Source organism: Lonchura striata, chromosome 5 (genome assembly GCF_046129695.1).
Source record: "Lonchura striata isolate bLonStr1 chromosome 5, bLonStr1.mat, whole genome shotgun sequence".
Lineage (NCBI taxonomy): Eukaryota > Metazoa > Chordata > Aves > Passeriformes > Estrildidae > Lonchura > Lonchura striata.
The window spans coordinates 5,859,329-5,877,680 of NC_134607.1; the positions used below are offsets into that span (position 1 = coordinate 5,859,329).

At 40.5% G+C, this 18,352-nt stretch overlaps 1 protein-coding gene across 1 annotated transcript in view; it reads left to right on the forward strand.

Moving 5' to 3' along the window:
- The first annotated feature begins 1,077 nt into the window (after positions 1 to 1,077).
- PHF21B (PHD finger protein 21B) overlaps positions 1,078 to 18,352 on the forward strand; it is a 121,592-nt gene continuing 104,317 nt past the window's right edge. Inside the window, exons 1-2 of the mRNA XM_021529911.3 lie at positions 1,078 to 1,451; positions 1,751 to 1,816. Coding sequence (XP_021385586.1) covers positions 1,434 to 1,451; positions 1,751 to 1,816 — 84 coding nt within the window. The 5' untranslated portion in view covers positions 1,078 to 1,433. The remainder of the gene's footprint in view (positions 1,452 to 1,750; positions 1,817 to 18,352) is intronic.

Genomic DNA, 18,352 nt, shown 5'->3' on the forward strand with positions numbered 1-18,352 from the left:
GTCCCTATCCCCGTATCTGTCCCTGTCCGTATCCCGTATCCTTATCTCCATCCCCGTCCCCTCTGCATCCCGTCCCTGTTCCTGTCTCTATCCCTATCTCTGGCCCTGTCACCTATCCCTACCCTTGTCTCTGCCCCTGTCTCCTCTCTCCCGCCCTCAGCCCCGGCCCTGCCCCTCCCTCTCCACTTTTGTTGTGGCGGCGGCGGCGGCCGGAACCGCTCCGCGCACGCGCGGGGCCGCGAGACCGCCCCCCCCCCCCCTCCATTCCCTCCTCCGCCCCCCGCTCCATCCGGGCACCCGCGCGCGCGCGCCGGGGCCGTTCCACAACTTGGCGCTCCCCCCGGCCGCGCGGTGCCAGGAAATATAGTCCCTGTCCGGCCGCCATCCCGGCCCCGCCGCGGTGCCGGGAAATAAATAAACATAGTCCCTGTCCGGCCGCCATCCCGGCCCCGCCGCGGTGCCGGGAAATAAATAAACATAGTCCCTGTCCGGCCGCCATCCGGCCCCGGCGGGGGGCGGTGACGCGGGGCGGGGCGGAGGCCGAGCGGGCCGGGTGTGTGTGTGTGTGTGTGTGAGGGGGGGCAGCGCGGGCGGGGAGGGCCGCCCCCCACTCCCGGCGGAAAGTGAGTGACGAGTCCGTGTGCCCCGCAAAGAGGCGAAGAACTTGCCGTGCACCGCGCCGAGAACTTGTGTCTGCCCGCTGTCCTGCCCGTCTTGTTCTTGGTGCCGCCACTCCTTTTTAATTTTTTTCTGTTTCGCTTTGTTTTTCCCTTTTTTAAAAATTTTTTTTTGGTCTTTTTGACTTACTTTAAAAAAATTATTTTCTCCCATTTTTCCGCTGAGGGAGGGGCGGCTGGCTGTCGGGTCTGTTTCAAAAAGCAAGAAAGGAAAAAAAAAACCCAAAAAAAAAAAAAAAAAAAAAAAAGGCCAAACGAACCCAAGGCAGCAAACAAACTTGAGTGGGATGTGAGAGCGCCCGGCAGGGCTGTCGGGAGGCGTTGCGAGTGGAAATGCAGTGTCACCAGGTAAAGGGACGGGGCCGCGGCCGCCCGGGGAGGGGCGGCGGGACCCCGGCTCCCCCGCAGTGCCCAGCGCTCCCCCAGCCGCTCTGCCGGCTTGTTCGCATGACTTTGTGTGTGTGCGTGGTGCAGATGCGGAGTCAGCGCTGCAGTCGGTGCTGGCGTGAGTGTGAGTGAGTGTGTGTGTGTGTGTGTGTGTGTGTGTTGGAGAGATTAGGACGAGACTTGAATATTTATGAGCTTTGCTTGAAACTGACTCGCAGTGTTTACTTGCCTCTTTGTTCCTTACCCCCCTCCCTCCCCCGTCCACACACATACATACATTTAAAAAAATCCATTAAACTTGAAACAGTTTCTAATTCCTCCTTTTTTGTGGGGAGACTTTTTTTTTTTTAATAGAAACTAGTTGCACAGATGAAGCAAGATCCACAGGTAAATGCAGATCCTTTTTTTGTTTTGTTTTGTTTTTTTCTCTTCTTCAGTATTTTATCCCTGCCGTAATAAGCGCAGTTGTGCTGGGACAGCAGGACGAGAAACTTTATCAGTAAGAGATCTCATTTTGTAGTCTGCACTGAGCTTTCTTGCTAAGGAGGGTGTTTTGTGTGTGCATGCTTCCGTACGGCTTCGGTGGAATGGTTTTGCCTTTGAACAATTTCTAGCTCGCAAGTTTATTCATCACGGGGTTAGTTTGCATTTTACCTTTAATATGCGTCTTGTTGCCGTTTTTGCAGAACGGGGATCTTAAGAAACAAATCCATGAAAGGCAATCGAGAATAGCAGCTCTTAACGAGAAACAAGTAAGGAACAGATCGATTCAGTTGTGTTTGTATTTCTTCTTGTTTTTATGATGCACTATCTAAACATCAAAAAAGTGTCTGCGTTAGCTGAAAAATACTGGCGGCTGGGGATATAACATCCATTTTCTTTTGCATAGAGTCAGAAAATGCATGTTTTGATAATGAGGTCGGATTCTCTGATGTCTTGCTGGGGGAAAGAATTATTTCAGTACTAGTAGTAAAGAGATAAGCAGTAGTTAAAACGCAAGAAAAAAAAAAAAGAGGCGTCCATTTTGAGTTGGTCGACATGTTTTAGGAATATGGAAAATTCTCCTGTCTTGGGCTACTTTGTGCACTTCTGTGTAATGTGCAGAGCAAGAGTTGAAAAGGAGGAGGCTGGAGCCCCGTTTGGAGCTATTTCTGGCTTTTAATTACAAAACTGATTTTTATTGATCACTTCATTTCTTTTCTCCCTTTTTTTTTTTTTTTTCCTTTTCCCTCCCCACTTGCCTTTCTCTTCCCTTGGTCTGATCTGACGTGTTGGCTTTTGATTCGAGTTCACTTAGGCACTTTCACTTTTTTCTACCCCTTCCAAAAAAAAAAAAAAAAAACAATAATGCGAAGAAAACCAGATTAACCTGTTTAAGGGAGAGGGGGAGGAAAAAAAGAAAAAAAATAAACCAGACCAAAACGGAGGAGAGAGAAACAAAACAAACCAGGAACCTTCCTCCCTGCCTCCTCCCCTTCCCCAAGTTTCTCGGGGCTGTTTTTGTGCTGGGTGACCCCTGTGCCCGAGGGGGCCCGCAGGGAAAGTTTCTGGGGCGCCGAGCATCGCGGACAGCGCCGCTCGGCTCGCCCCTCTGCCGGCACTTCCAGCGCGGGCAGGGCAGCTGGCCAAGGCGGCGGGAGAGCTGGCGGACCCTCTCCGTGCCGGTGCTGAACTTCGCGGCTCGCCCCGCGGGATGCTGAGCTCCGCTCGCCCTTCAGCACCGGCGCTGGGGACAGCGCCCGCAGCCGGCCCGGCCCTCCCCGCGCCCTCCGGCCGCGCCGGCCGCTCCCCCGCTTTCCCTCTTTTTTGTTTGCTTTATTTATTTATTTATTTATTGAGTTGGGGTTTTTTTTGTCGTTGTTGCCGATTGTTTTTTCCCCTTTTGCTGTGTGTTTTGTTCTGCTGGAGTTGCGGTTAAAAGTTGCAGAAGTGGCTGCGTGCCTGCGGGCGGTGGTTGCACGCCACCCTTTCCCCCTTTTTTCCTTTTTATTGTAATGAGAATTGGTCAGCGCTCTCAGTTTGGTAGTGGAAGCTTCCATTTTGTGAGGAAGGGGTGTTGGTTCCTCCTAACATGGAGAAAAGTCTGCGGAGTTTGCCGGTGGGGGATGGGGCCCCATTCATGCTGAACATTACCATTTTGATTGCTTTGATGCCATTTTTGGAGGGGGGAGGGGAGAGAATACCCTACTCAGCAGAGCACAAAGATGTTTAATCACTGTATAGAATCAAATCAGATAGTTTCTTTTTTAAAGCGAATCTGACACTACATGATATGTAAGGGCTGTTAGTCCTTGTTTTGCAGTGTAAAACAGCAAATTGTTGACTGTAATACTACTATATTGGGTAGAACCCTGTTTTGTTTTTTTTCTTATAGCAAGGTAAAAGCCTTTCCTGCAACAATACAGGAAATCTTTATGTGCTTTTTCCCTAATATCAAAATAGTTTTACTGTTCTAAGTGGGCATTTGCAATATAGATTTGATCATTTCCCCCTGTATTGTAGCAACTATTTCAAGGCTGTTTAAATTTTTATGATCGTAGTAAATGAGAAGCTATTTATTATATGTCATGTTGGAATTTAGATAAGGCAGAGAGACACATTTGAAAATTCAGTTTGAACATTCTGGTTCAGCTTGGGGAAAATGGTTTTTGCTAAGCTTGCACAGCATATTTATGTATAATCCAAACTAACTAGTAAAAAATTCTTGTATATTTATGACTTACCATTCTCATAATCTTGTAAATAAATCTATAGACCACGAAGTAATTAAACATAAAATACCTAAATTCTGTAAACAGCAAATTTGGCCTAGCAGAAAACATCCTATTTTTAGGCAAAACTCTAGTTTTCTTTGACTATTTTCAACATCCTGTGCAACAAGAGCTCATAATTAAGAGCCTGGCTGGTGGTGTGGTGTCCTTGTGCTCCAGGCTGCCACCTCCAGAGGTCTACACTGAAATCTTTCTCAGGTCACAAGTGACATGAGTTTGGAGGTCTTAGCTTGTGATCAAGTCACAGACCCATCGAGTAACTTTGCAGACTTGCTATAATTAGTAGCTGCTCTTTAGGTACTGGCTTGTACATGAACTCTACGTCCTCGAGGGCAAGGAGAAGGAGCACTGAGAGCACAGATGGGCTAATCCTGGAGCTGCTTGGTGCTGTCATACCCTCACTTTCATGGAGACACCAGTGTAAATTTAAATAGGCCATTCAAGTAGGGGGGTTATTTTTACATATGTATTTACGTTCCTTCCTCCTTTATTCCTCCCCCCCCCCCCCCCCCCCCAAGATTTGTTTAGGCACAACTAATTCATAATTCAATAATGTTTACCTTTGGTTTTGTGTACACCGAATGCAAAAGACCCTAAAATTGCATTTCAATTTAACTGCATATGTTAATGATGAAACAGTAAAACAAACAAACAAAAAAAACCCCATCTACACCTGTTAGGAACATAGCAGGAGTGAATGTTATCCCTCAGTGCCCCTGTTCATCACTTCTCATTGTAGATGGCTACAGTGGTATTTGTGGCAATGTGTGCTTTTATTTAAAGTTACAAATGACGACAAGAAAGAACTGAATGACAAACTTAACTTTTGAGGGAAGTTTATGAAGTAGGCTTTTATGTACAGCTGGATTTAAAATTGCATCCTAATTAAGGATCTCTGGTTAGTCATTGATATTTTTTTTAAGTTGGTGGGTTAGAGAAATATAGAATTTAGCATAGTTTTAATATTTTTCAGTGTCATCAAAAAAGTACTCTAGGTCCATAATTTTAATTCTGGAAGACAATACTTCAATAAGTTCTTAATTTGGCATCCAACTCAGAAAGACAGTTGAGGCTTCTGTCACAAGTACATCTCTCAGGCGCTGTAGTTTTGATCAATTGTCATCACATTTGAGAATGGGTTACCTCTTCTTTAATAAGATATGATGTGTGAAGACTCCATTACTTAGTCCAGTGGTTTTACACCTTCAATCTACAGCACATGCAGAGCAGCAGTAACATTTTTATCTAAATTGTCGAGCAACAAGCATTTATATGTAAATAAAAGAGCCATCATAAGAGCCAGCATTGGCTTTAATAGCATGCCAGAGGTGCTCTGCTGCTTGTGTTTCTTTATGTCCTTAAAGAGTTGTTAAGGGTCTTCTTAATTCTAGAAAGTTGTCTTTTATTAATTAATAGATCAGGATAAAAAAAAAAATCTTTAGCCTCCATTGGAAGTTCACTTTTCCTTGTTCCCCCTTACTGACATAAGTGTTAGGTGGCAAGCCAGGTCTTTAACAATGAACATGTGTGGGCCACTATATTTTTGACCATGATGAACTCTGAATTCAGACAGCCTGTCCTGTAGCACAGTAGTAGAAATATGCCTTCCTGAAAGACATTGTGCCATTCACTTGTATGCTGCCTCATTTCTTTACCATAATTTGCTATCTATGCAATAGATTTGCTATCTCTAGGAAATCGGTTTCAGGCAGACTTGCTCAGCCTGTGTTATTGCTGGTTTGAATTTTTTTTTGGGTAGTATACCTGAAATGAAATCACTGACTATATTTTTCCTGTGATGATCACCAGCAAAACCTGTTTGTGGAAAGTGTTAGACTTGTTAAAATTGAAGTACAGTTCTTGTGCAAGTTGTTGGAGATGGTTTAGCTCAAGATGTCTCATTGTGCTGATATTGTCTCTGTTTTGGGGAAGAGGGGGAAGTGGATTTTGGGTTTCTTGAAGTTCCTGCTGGGCTGCACCTGCAAATGGCAGCATTGTTTACATGAGTTAAAGAGTGAATTATTGATACTGCCAGAGCTCAGTATTTAATATGGCTGGATTATTTCAAAATTATTATGATAAAATAAGGGTTATAAGCTTCCGTGAAAACTCAGGTACGATCTGAAAGGCATTTGCAGATTGAGTTGAACCTGATGTCAAACTCTGACCCCAGGTATGCACAGCCCTCCCTATTGCTGTGGCAAGAATTACATCCATGTCTGGGTCTGGATGTCAGGGTGATGGGCTCCCAGGTAGAGTATTAAACTTTTCTATCACTGCACTAAGTCTAGAAACACAAAGACAACAGGTATTAAATACGAGCTTGACTTTGCCATTCTTCTGTATGATGAGGTCATGCTGACTTTGCTGGGAATCCTGAACAAATGTAGAATTAAATGAACTTATTGGATCAGAGTAAAGATTCTGGATTGTAATTTAGAGAGCTCCAGTTCCCAGAAAGTTCCAGTTCTCTTTTTTTTTTCTTTTTTTTGCAAAATCAGGTGGCAATGTATTGCCATCTAAAGAAAGAAGGAAAAAACTAGGGAAGGATTTACCTCCTGCTTCTTGGAGGAGAACCTTAGGACTATAGTTTGCATGATGACAATCCTAGCATCCTGTTTGTGCTTTCAGTAACAGCATACTGAGATTACCATGTCATATTGAGAAAAAGGGCAATAAAGGACATTTTCATGGAAGAATGGAAATATGGCTCTCAGCCTGCCATTAGGTTGCCCTTAAAAAGATTCATGGAATTCACACATCTGTAACAAAAATTTCTGCTAGAGGGGTTAGAACCCCATTTTGTTTGGTAGCTGCTGTTTCATTCCAGCATTTTTCTTTGACTGTACACTTTTCTCTACTTGTGCAGTGTATCACTTGGCAGGGCTAACTGTTGAAAAGAGAATGTTACATTCATTCTAACCATTTTAAAGAGTTCACTTTGATATTTTACCCACTTAAAACACCTGCTGTCAGAACAGTACAATTGATTTCAATTAACTTTGAATTTCTTCAATAAGATGACTCTTATAATAACTCCAGTAATCCCATGATGCCTCATTAGAGGAGCTGGCTATGATGATTATCCCTGTGATTTAGCAATTTTTTCCCTACAATGCCTTTGTCTATTTAGAAAAAAGAAATTATGCCAACAATATCTTATTTCATTTCTGAGTTCACACTAACGACACTTGCTACCTGTTACACACTAAAATATCTAATTTATACTTGCAGCAAACAGGTATTTGTTCAGATGTACACAATACTTTAGTAGGGAGACTTTTTAAAGGTACTTTTAGATCTGTGTAGGAACTCTGCCTCTTGGAGTTAGAATTTGTTTTAATTTTTGAGCAGACACTTGGGTAGCTGTTAAGTTGTGCTTCTTCTACAGGAGTCTTTGCCAGGAGCTCTGGTTTGATGGAACCAAATCTCCACTGGTCCATGCCATGTGTGTGGCTCATCCAGAACAGTATTTACTGGCAGATGTTTGATCCAGTTCATCTTGTTTCATTTGGTGTGCAGACTCCTTGTATCTGTGGAAGAAAAGAGGAATGTCTTCTTTCCATAGCATGATGTTAGAAAAAAGTTTTGAATGGTGGTTTTAAATAACATTTCCAATGGGATATTGCACCAGTCTAAGCACTTCTGCTATGTTCAGGTAGAGAAAATCCCTTTGCATCTTGTTGCAGATTTGATTTTCAAGTTGAAAGCATGAAGGCATATAAAGATGTTCATACAAAGTTAATTTTAACTTTTCCTTCTATGCCTTTCTCTTTGTGATCAAGGATATTATATGCAGTATTTTTGTACTTGATTATAAAATGATGCCTCCCACTCCCCTTCTCCCCCAAAACAAAATCTGAAGCACCAACAACATTTTTAAGCAATAGAGATCAAGGATAGAAATTTGCAAATCAATAAGACAAGGCCATGTTAAATGGTGTATGTGTGGCCATAATGTCAAGGAGGGCAACTGGTACATGCAGAGGAGTTGGAGGTAAGGGAAGTAGGAACATAGTCTGAAAGTTTAAGATAAGAATAAAAAAGAACAAAAAAGTACCAGAATTGGACTAATTGTAATGCAAATTTGTCATTCTGCCATTAAAGTAGACAATTATTTCAGTGAAATAGACTCATATTTGATCTGTCCAATCCTCATGACACACTTCTCCTATATGTTTGTATACACATATATTTTATATAATTATTTTTTAAATTGAGGTGGTACTATTTTTTTATTTGGAATTGTTCTTGAGTTAAAATATACTCCATGAAAAATGTTTTCTCTCCCACCCCTCTTTTTTTTGAATCAGCTGCTTATTGTTATGCAGTAGCAATTTCCACAGTGTCATATGAAATTGCTGATGTGGCTTAGTTCTCGCTCCAACCTGCAACTGCCAATAGTAAGCATCTATTGAAATCTAATATGTACCACAGGGCTTTTTGCACATGTACAGGCAGACCCTTCTGGTTAATAGACAGAGGACTAGGAAATAGGAGCATATCTTCCTTTTTTTTAACCCATGGAGAACTTAAATATATGTCCAAGTTTCAACTATAAAACAATCCTTTAACTGAATTAAAGTAAACCAGAGTATTGACCACAAGTGCAGCTGCAGTAAAATCAAAACAATAAGTACTTGAGAACTCTGTAGATATGATGGGTGGCGTTAATTTAGGCTTTTGAGAGGCAATCTTATTTTCAGAGTTGCAATTCTGTTTTAAGAGGCTGGGTATTGAGGCTCTGGCCAGAACAGTGTGTTCACCTGAAGGTTGGTTTGATTGCTTGTTTAATTGAGAGAAGCATATAATTGGCCTTGAAACAGAAGTTAAGTCTATATTGCATATGAGTTATTTTTGTTTCCACATTAATTTAGCTTGATCCTGTTGGTACTTTGTGATGTAGCTTATGTATTATCTGGGGAGAAGGAGTGGAATTGCCTTTTTGTGCAACACAGCTATTGATGACAAATCTTATGAGGTTACAGAATGTGAAATTGTATATTACATTTCAGATAATTGAGTCAAGTGAGAATCATTGATACTTTTGACATGCAGCAGAGATTAACCTACATTTTCTAGTATGATCTGTTTTTCAAAAGTGCTTCAAATCAGCTAAGATTGCCTAAAGATTTATTGGTGAGTCAAAGCTTTTCTAAGGATGACGAAGAGAGAAGCTTCCATTCTCAGAAATGTACAGACTTGAATGTCTCTGTATAAATTTGCTTCTGTGTGTGTGTGTGTGTGGTTGGGTGCGAGCATAAGGTCTTTGATATCATTCAGGCAGAAAGCCAATATGCGCATGTAAATGAGCCTGAAAATGTAATTAAAAATATATACATACTGGGGACTGCAGTACAGAATTTAGTACGAGATGCAGGTTATAAAGTGACAAGTAACATTTCCTATATAATCACTGATACTAACTCTCATCTGTGATTTATGCATCTTGTCTGTTATTAACTGCCAAACAGATAAATGCTGAAATTATTTCTTTAGTATCATTGCACCACGACTGAAAGCAAAGTACATCTTGCCCATTTTCTTCTCTGCAAACAAAACAAAAGCCTAAGTACACCTACCATCCAAGTGTTACTATGAGGACTAAAAGTATTTTACATAAGGTCAGATAAAGACCTATTTGATAGCATCTTTTCTGGCAATAATACATTACAAAACAGACTGACTTGTGAATATATTAGATCAAGGAAATTCTGCAAATCATTAACACACATCTAGGAATTTGTATATAGATGGAAAAAGAGAAAGATTGCCAGGGGAAAGACATAAACAATTTTGTCCTTTATTTCAGTGTAGGTAACAAAGGCTTGCGTATAAAAGCCTATATGAGAGGCACCTCAGATACTCCAAACTTTAGGCAAGAAGCCAGTTTTCTTTGTTTGAAAGTATTTTCTGAAAGTTAGGTCAGAGTGCTGGGTGCAGAAGGTAATGTTTCTGCGCTCCTGCTTAGGAAGAAACTACTTGGAAAAGCATTTATTTTGCATTTAAAAATGCAGGGGGAGTCCAGATGCATTTCTATCAACCGCTCTGCAGCCCATAAATATGTACAACCTAAAGCAGTGCCTTATTTACATTATTTTATTAACATTCTTTGCTGAGTGGGCTTGAATGGAGCACAATCTCTCATATAGAGGATCTAATTATAAACACAAGGGACAGAACCAAATAAGCAGTCTTTAAAGGGAAAAGAGTCTGGCAGCTTTGTTTAAAGTGTCCTTTAATGAACTTCTTTAGCAGCTTGTATCTTAGCAACACGTTTTATTACATACCAGTGCGGGAGAAGCAGTTTGCAGATGGAGTTGCACACAGTAATTTATTTCCCCCTTTTCCCCGCTTTTTTTCCTCCTCTGTGGTGACTCAACTGGAATCTGCAGAGTAGCTTTTCTAACACTGATAGCTCACTGGAAATCCCTGATTGGTTCATTTGTATCTATTCTGTTGTGTTAGTTGATGAAAAAGGCATTTATTATGGTAAATGAATACTGATTTTGCGTGCTGTTAGAAATTCAGATATGTCTGTTTTGAATAGGCATGGATTTAAATGGAAAACAACCCCAGCTTTTTTCAGTGCACTTTTTTCCATGGATGTGTTGCATTGGGCACTTGTCCTTGGTTGCTCACACCAACGAGTTTCCAGATTTGGAGGTTATTTACTCTCCATGTTATGTGGAATTGTTTGAATTTCTCATCTTTCACCCACCAAAACTAATTGAAATATAGGAGTGACAGAAGTATTTGGAATCTTTTTTTTTTTTTGTCTTCTTAAGAAAAACCTTGCACTTAAACTGCAAATATATTTTTTAAAAGCTGCTATTTCAAAAACCAATTGAAATTCTGTACTACTGTCCCTCCTTCAAATGACCTACAGGGCTGATCTTTGTTGAAAGAAATACTTTTTGTTCTCTCCTCTATTAATTGCAGACCAAGTTCTCCTCATATGTTTTGAGTGAAAAAGTAAGTAGCTTTTTTCAGTAGGGTCTTTGGAGGAATATGGTATTGTAGAAGATGAGTATGAGCAATACAATCCAGATTTCATTATTTTTTTTCCTTATAAATTAAAGGGGAAAAATGCCTTTAATGAGCAAACAAAATACTGTTCAGCTCAATTTACATTTTCTGGTGTAAGTCCAGAAATATATTTCTCTGGAGTTCACTGGAGTTACCCAGTTTGCACTGGTGTGATAAAAATCAGAATATTACCAGAGGGAGAAAACCAGGTGAGGAGAGGGCAGATGAAGGCAGTGCAGAGTGTTAGGAGAATCCACAGAAGATGGAGATTATTGGCTTAAAGATACTGCTTTTTGGGAATGGCTTCATTAAACTTCAGTTAAGAGCGAATATATTAGGGGTTGATATGAAAAAGACAAAACCTATCAATTTCATAAAGTCCATTGATATTTGCCAGAAGACAAGAGAAGGCTTTTGAAAGAGATGGAATTGTTTCTCTGCTTAACATTAGTGAAATATAAATGCATGTCCATTAACTGGCAAACCGTTACATTTCTTGAGTTTTTAGTTCAAAAAACTTAGTTTCCTTTCACTCCAAAGTATGAATGGATGGATCTCTCCAGTTTTCTGGTTTCAGTATGTCAGGTGGCAGCCAGCCTCTTGTCTCTTTTGGATCTAAAATATTTCAGCATTAGTAGCAGCATGAAGAAGTCCTTTGAACTATAAAAGCAGTGAGAGAGGTAAAGAATGGAGAGACAAAGGAGGCAGTCCCATTCCCCTTTAAACCGTGGTGATACTGGTTTTAAAACAGAAGGATGTCCTCAGCTAAAAGTGACTCAGTTGCCATCTGATTAACTTACTTTTTCTTTCACAATTCAGCCCACTATTAATTAACTTAATTTGAATTGAAAAAACTCTAATCTGGGGGAATGCACTAGAATCTTGCACAATCCCCAGGATGAATGATGGTAGTCTGAACTAAATCATGAATTTGCAATATTGCTAGACAAAGGCTTGTATCTTTTTGTGTAACTGTAGATCCCTAACAAAAGGGACCTGCCATTACTGGAACAATTCATGTCCTGTCATGAGAAATAGTATTTGTGCCAGACACAGCATTTGAAGATCATGTCTTAGGTTAATGTTTTAATATGATAGAGTTGGGAATATTTAAGTGAGGTATAAAAACAAGAGTCTTAACATGTGAAGAACTTTCCATCAGTCATGTTGCAGTAAGAGAGAACGAAATGAAGAACTTCATTGTTTTCTGAAACATTTAGGAAGGAATAGGAACCTCTGTGTCAGATTGGCTAAAATAAATCAGCAGGATCCAGTGTTTCATTTTTCCTTCAATAAAGAAAAAAATACATTTTTTCTCCAATAGCATAAACATTTCCAGAAACTTGTTTAACCCTCTGATTGCTAACACTATATCTCATTACAAAAGTACTTTTAGTAAAGGAAGCTTAAAGGAACTTCCATCCCCAGATGAAGCAGAGACTCATTTATAAGCAATGAGAGTAGGAACAATAGAATGCTGAGTGCATTCTGCATGAATAATATAACTGAGGATTGTGAACAGCCTATGATTTTTGTATGCCAAACTCAGTTGGGGAGTGCAGCATTCAGCTGATTTTTTGACATTGGAGAGTCATCCCTTCTCCCTGCCATGTGTGTGTGCAAATATACACACAGAGAGGCCTAGTACTTATGAAAGAGGGAAGTCAGGTGTAAATTCATAAATGGTGTTGAGACTCAGATGTAAATTCATAAAACTAGTGGAAATTGGGCTGAGATCTAGGCCAGCACTGAGCCTGAGGTAGGTAGAGCAAAGGTGAAAGAAAGACCTGCTTTAAGAATAGAGTCTGAGCTTCTGTTTCTATCCTTGGCTGGGAGGCTGTTTGCATTTGTGTATTTTGAAGTCAGAGAGTTGATGAGGTCTTCAGTATGAATTCCTATTTCTGACAGCTTTAGATAGATCATTTTTATTTATGAGAGTATATCTGGATTTAAGCTCTGGATTTCAGGCCTTTGGTTGAAAAACTTTGACCATAGTTGATTATTTTATCTGTTTTTTTCTCTTGCACTTTCTTAATAAAGTAATTCTGGGGTCTGGGTCTGTCTTTATCCTGTGTGTATTTAGGTTTTGGCTTAATAAGATTCTTTTCCAGGATTCAGACCATAAGGTAATGCAAACAGTGAGGGCAATAGTAGCTGACAGTTTTCCACATATGTGGAAGAACAAACTTCCCAAAACTTATCTTTGAGTGACTTTGCCTACTGTTACAAACACAGAACAAGTAAGCTGACATTTTCATGGCTTGTGCTGCCTGAGGTGGTCCATTTCACCCACTTTATGAACTTGATATCCTATTTTATAGAAAAATAGCATATAGTTATGAACAAGATGTTCTTTCAAACCTAAGAGAGAACCACGGTTCTCTCAAAGTTGAGTTGTTGGGTTATTTTGCAGTTCAGTCCCTGGTTGCTATTTGAAATTGCCTCCTATTAAACTGAGTGCTGTCAAATGATAATGGTAGATTTTGTAAGATGATCCAATGTCCTGAAAGCTGGACTAATGTATTTCCTAAAGATCTTCCTACTGTATGGCCCCTGTTAGTTCTACTAGTGTTAGCTAGGCAAAGTGGCGTGCATAAGCTCTGTCCATAATTACAGTTTCTGAGTCTTCTATTTTACTTCAGTGTTTGAAAGAATTAAAAAAAAAAAAAAAAAAGGAAAATGTCTGAGATCTTCATGTTAAGATTTTGTAGTTTCCTTGGGTTCAGTTGAGCTGTGCCTGTTTATACTTCTCAGAAATCTGGGCCAGGTGGACTTGAGTTCCCTTGGCATTCCAGAACTACAAAAATTGGCCAATCACTGATGCAACATTTGTCTTGATCTCCAAGTTCTTGCTCTTTCATTAAGCTGGCTTCAGTTTAGGTTAGCATTAGCACTGGTTTGCTGATAGACTTTCTCTAAAGGCTGTGGCTAAACCTTTAGATTTTGGTGGCAAAAAGTAGCTTTAAAAATGTTATTCCAGAACAAGTCTGAATAATAATGCTGAAAATTGTTACATATTTATTTGATGATTCACTATTCCTTGAGAAAGATTTTTTGATCATCAGATAGTTATGTATGTATAAGCTGGCCTGTTGCAACCATACATATAAATACATAAAGTTTTCAAAATGCACAGTTCTCAGCAGACTAGACATGTACAGAACCTGGCATTTATTAAAATGCGGTTTCTTGACTTGACTGAACTCAGCATTCCTGTAGTCTGTTATTATCCACTGAAAGAATTTTACCTTTTCTGGTTAAAGATCCACTAGGTAGGTGCAATTCCTCCCATGTAATTACACTATTTTCAACTCAGAAAATCTTGAAATTGGAATTAGTGGATGCTGGAGTTCTGTGGAAACTTGATTAGCTGTGTTGAATGTGCAATGAATCAGCCTTAAACAAAAATAATTTGATTGCTTTACATGCCATCCGATGTTGTTCTGAGGGAGCTGATGGTTGTCTAAGAGCATCTCAAATGTTTTTAGTGGAAATGCCTCAGAAAGTAGACACATTAGACACAAGGATTTATGTTTCAAGGGCCAGATGCTGCTGAACTCAAGGGTGTTGGCACAAACACCCTTCATATTTTAAAGAGAAAAATCCCCTCCTCCTGGTAGAAGAGGTATACAATGTGTACGGAGATCAAAACACAAAAAGAGCTTGAGAAAACGAATTTGAGGTGATATCCAGAGCAACAGGATTAAAATTGAACTTGCAGGTTCTTTCTGAACACAGCAGGGAGGTCCTGATGGTTGGATGAGAGATAGAGAGGTATAGGTCAAAGTTTGAGATGGGGAGATTTTCTTTCCCGATTCCTGGCAAAGCAGAGGCTGGGGAGCTTCTGTGGAGGAACTGCTGGCAGGCACACTGTGGAGACTTTATGGATACCCACAACTGGAAGAGGTCTGAGCAGTCACCTTTTCCCACATTTCCTTGTTTCCCAGGAGAAATAGAAGAGAACATTTTGAGATTAATTAGCTAATGATGATAAGCAGGAATTTTCTTCTGCAAGTTTAATGCTAGAGGGGATATTAAGATGAGGATTGATACTCCTGTGCACACTTTTCACTTTTTGTTTATTTGCTTGAAGTTGATAGTCTTTCATAGAGCAAGCTTTTGCTGAATGTGTACCCAGGAAATGTGCAGGAAGCTGAGTTTTAATGTGATCCAAGTCAGTAATGTCAAAATGTCAATCAGTAATATCAAATCAGTAGTTGTCAAAATGCTATGCATTTTTATTTCTCAAGGCTAATATACTGCATCTATTTTTAATTACCAGCTGTAACTGGAGGTGTGATTGATTTTCCTCTACTGGAGTGTCATTGCTAGCATTTCTGTATTCAGTTGTCCATGTTAAAATGTTTGAATAACCCTCTGTCTTAGTGACGATGTCCCACCTCAGAGTGATAATTTCAAGCTCAATAATTTCAATATTGAAATAACTTTTCATTCCCAGAATGGATGTGTCACTTTGCTTCCCTCACTTGTGTTCTAGGAGGTGTAACATAAAGCTGATCTAGCAAAATACATGAGGGAACTTCGATTTCTGTTTGTTTAGGTAGGTAAACCCACCTTAGCTGGGGGAGGAGGAAAACACAAAGTGCAGAGAGATGGTGGCATCCAATGCTGTCACTTCTGTAGGACTAAGATGATCAGTTTCTAATGTGGGTGTTTAAAATTCTTTCTGAGAAGGACAAGTAGTTGTACAGTGAAAACTGAACTCCTGCCAGTCACTGGTACTTGTATTGGCTCCCATCTGGCTTCTGTCTTGGCTGTGTGGCTTTGGCTCTCTGGCCCTGAAGGGTTTTTAGATTGAAACACAAAGAGATGCTTTCTTTGGTCTTTTGGAGTTCATAGGAAGGTGGTTGTGTCACGGTGCAGTGCAATGGAAGGTCTGGAGAGCAGAACTGTGGGTGCTGAGGACACTGTACCCATCCCAAGAGTTCATCCCTAGTCTGATCCCAAGGACTGGATGGCTGTTACTGAGTCATTTCAGGTCTTATGGAATTCTGGAATCCTACTTAAAGCTTTTGTTATTTTGAATGTAAAACTTATATCCCATTATGGCTGGGAACAGGGTCCCTCAAACTGGAGCCTCTTCCATGGCATTACAGTTATTTTGGGTTGCAGTCTGCACTTAATTTGTCTGTGTTAAGAGAACTTCATTGATTTTGTTTTCTTGCTTGAACAGAACATTAGAGGGGCATTTTGGAACTCCTTATATTTCTTACAAAAATGCCACCATTTCCCTTTCTCAGTAGGAATTATTGCCTCTCCTTTCAGATTCCTAATGTTTGTAGTGTTATCCATTACACAAGACCCAAAAAACTCAATGAGGTTCATAAACACAGTTGAATCTTACTTGACTTAGTTTACTCTGAATGTTTTGCTCACTATAGAAAAGTCAGCAAATATAATTGAAAGAGAGCATAGTAGTGCCATTTTTAAATGTTAAATAATATTGGCTGTTACTAAAAAAGGAATCAAATGAGTGGTCTTCCAACATTCTCTTTAAAAAGCCATTAGCATCCTTTCAGTCAGAATTTTACTACTGCTGACCTTCAGTGCTGCAAGGAGCTGTGTAGCAGCTGGATAGGGGATCAAAATGCCAATGGTGCTTCCTCCCATCAGGCTGGGTTGGGCTGTGACCTAATGGTACAGGGCTTGTGCTGTGAGCAGCAGAGGAGGGGGTTTTTATGCCCCTCTGCCCTGCTCAGGTGAGACCCCACCTGCAGAGCTGCCTCCAGCCCTGGGGTCCCAGCACGGGAAGGACAGGGAGCTGCTGGAGCCAGGCCAGAGGTGCCAAGATGATCAGAGGGCTGGAGCAGCTCTGCTGTGAGCAGAGGCTCAGAGAATTGGGATTGTTCACAATCAGAATCCCAACAGGATTGGGATTCTATTCTGGAGAGCAGAAGCTGTGGGGTTACACAATTGTGACCTTCCACCTGAAGGGAACCTGCAGGAAGGATTGAGAGAGACTACAAGGGCCTTGTGTAACAGGACAAGGAAAAATGGCTTAATACCGAGAGAGAGAAGGTTTAGATTAGACATTAGGAAGAAAATCTTACCTGTGAGGGTGGTGCCCAGGGAAGCTGTGGTTGCTCCATCCCTGGAAGTGCTATTGGCCAGGTTTGATTTGGCTTGGAGCAACCTGGGACAGTGGAAGGTGTCCCTGCCCATGGGACAAGACCTTTGAGGTCCCTTCCAACCCAAACCCATTCTGTGATTTTATGATAAGTTACTGGTTTTTACCCAGCAATTCCTCCTATACCAAATGCAGGTATAGCTGTCTTATACAATTCTTGCCTGACACACAGTCATCATTTCCTCCTGTCAGCATGTTTTTCAATGGCAAGACACACTTTCTCCACAGTAAAGGCTCTGCATAGAAACACATGGCTACGTCACAGAATTAATGGAGAACTGTGGATGCTGAGGGATTAGTGTGTAGTGGGGTTCTTGTGGAGTAACAAACATTTCTTTAAAGCTTATGAGGTACAAGGTGTGTAAAGGTACATTCTACAATTGTCCTCTTACTGCAGCCACAGTAGAAATGAAAGCTGGACATTGTGTTAGTCCCAAAGTAACAAGAAGAATGAGGTGCTGGAACAACTTTCCATTAGAGAAAGTGGAAGCAAACAGCCAGTCTGTTATTATCCAGGTGAATCTGTGATGTTGAGAAAGCTTGGCAGGAGAAGAAAGCACATAGCAGCTACTTGTTTGTGGGCCATAATGTTTGGAACTATTTCTGCAAGATACAGAAAAAAAAAAGATAAAGGACTGAAACATGTTAGTCAGTCTGTATTTTATGTCATGTGGGGAGTTGGTTCCAGCTGTCATAAACTACTTGATGGACAGATGCTTTTGTTATATTAAGAAACTGATTTCAGAATTTCTGTTCTAGTTCTTACGGTATCAGTCATAGGAGTATTTCTATAATAAATTGAATATAGAGGCTTTCAAGGCACAGATTGCTCAGTTTGTAAGACAGAATTGTTATTTCACAGTAAATCATACTATTTCTGGCACTTCATTTTTCCTTGGGATTGTGGTACGTGAAAGAGCCATGAAATATTTTTTCAGAGTACAGTGCTCCACTCAGAGACAGGATCATAAGGAGAGGACTCCCTGTATGGAGACAGAGGTGACAGTTTAAGTTCCAACACTGGTATTTCTCTTTTAGCTGCCAGGAAGCACCAGAAGATGGCATGGTTTGTACAGATGCATGCTGGAAAGTGAATGAGTGAGCTTGTGAGACTGCTATTAATAATCTTGGGTGGAGTGTTTAACTGTTGTAAAGTAAAGCAGCAGCATGCCGTATTTGGACTGTTATTTCTTCTTTCTGCCAGTCAGGGACAGCAGTAAAGTCCAACCTATCTATTTATTCTCTCTGTCTATCTGTCTGTCTGTCTATTTTTCTATCTATCCTTCTCTGAGTTTGGATGGCGCAGAAAATGGGAGGGGAAAAGTGAAAAGAAAGCAATT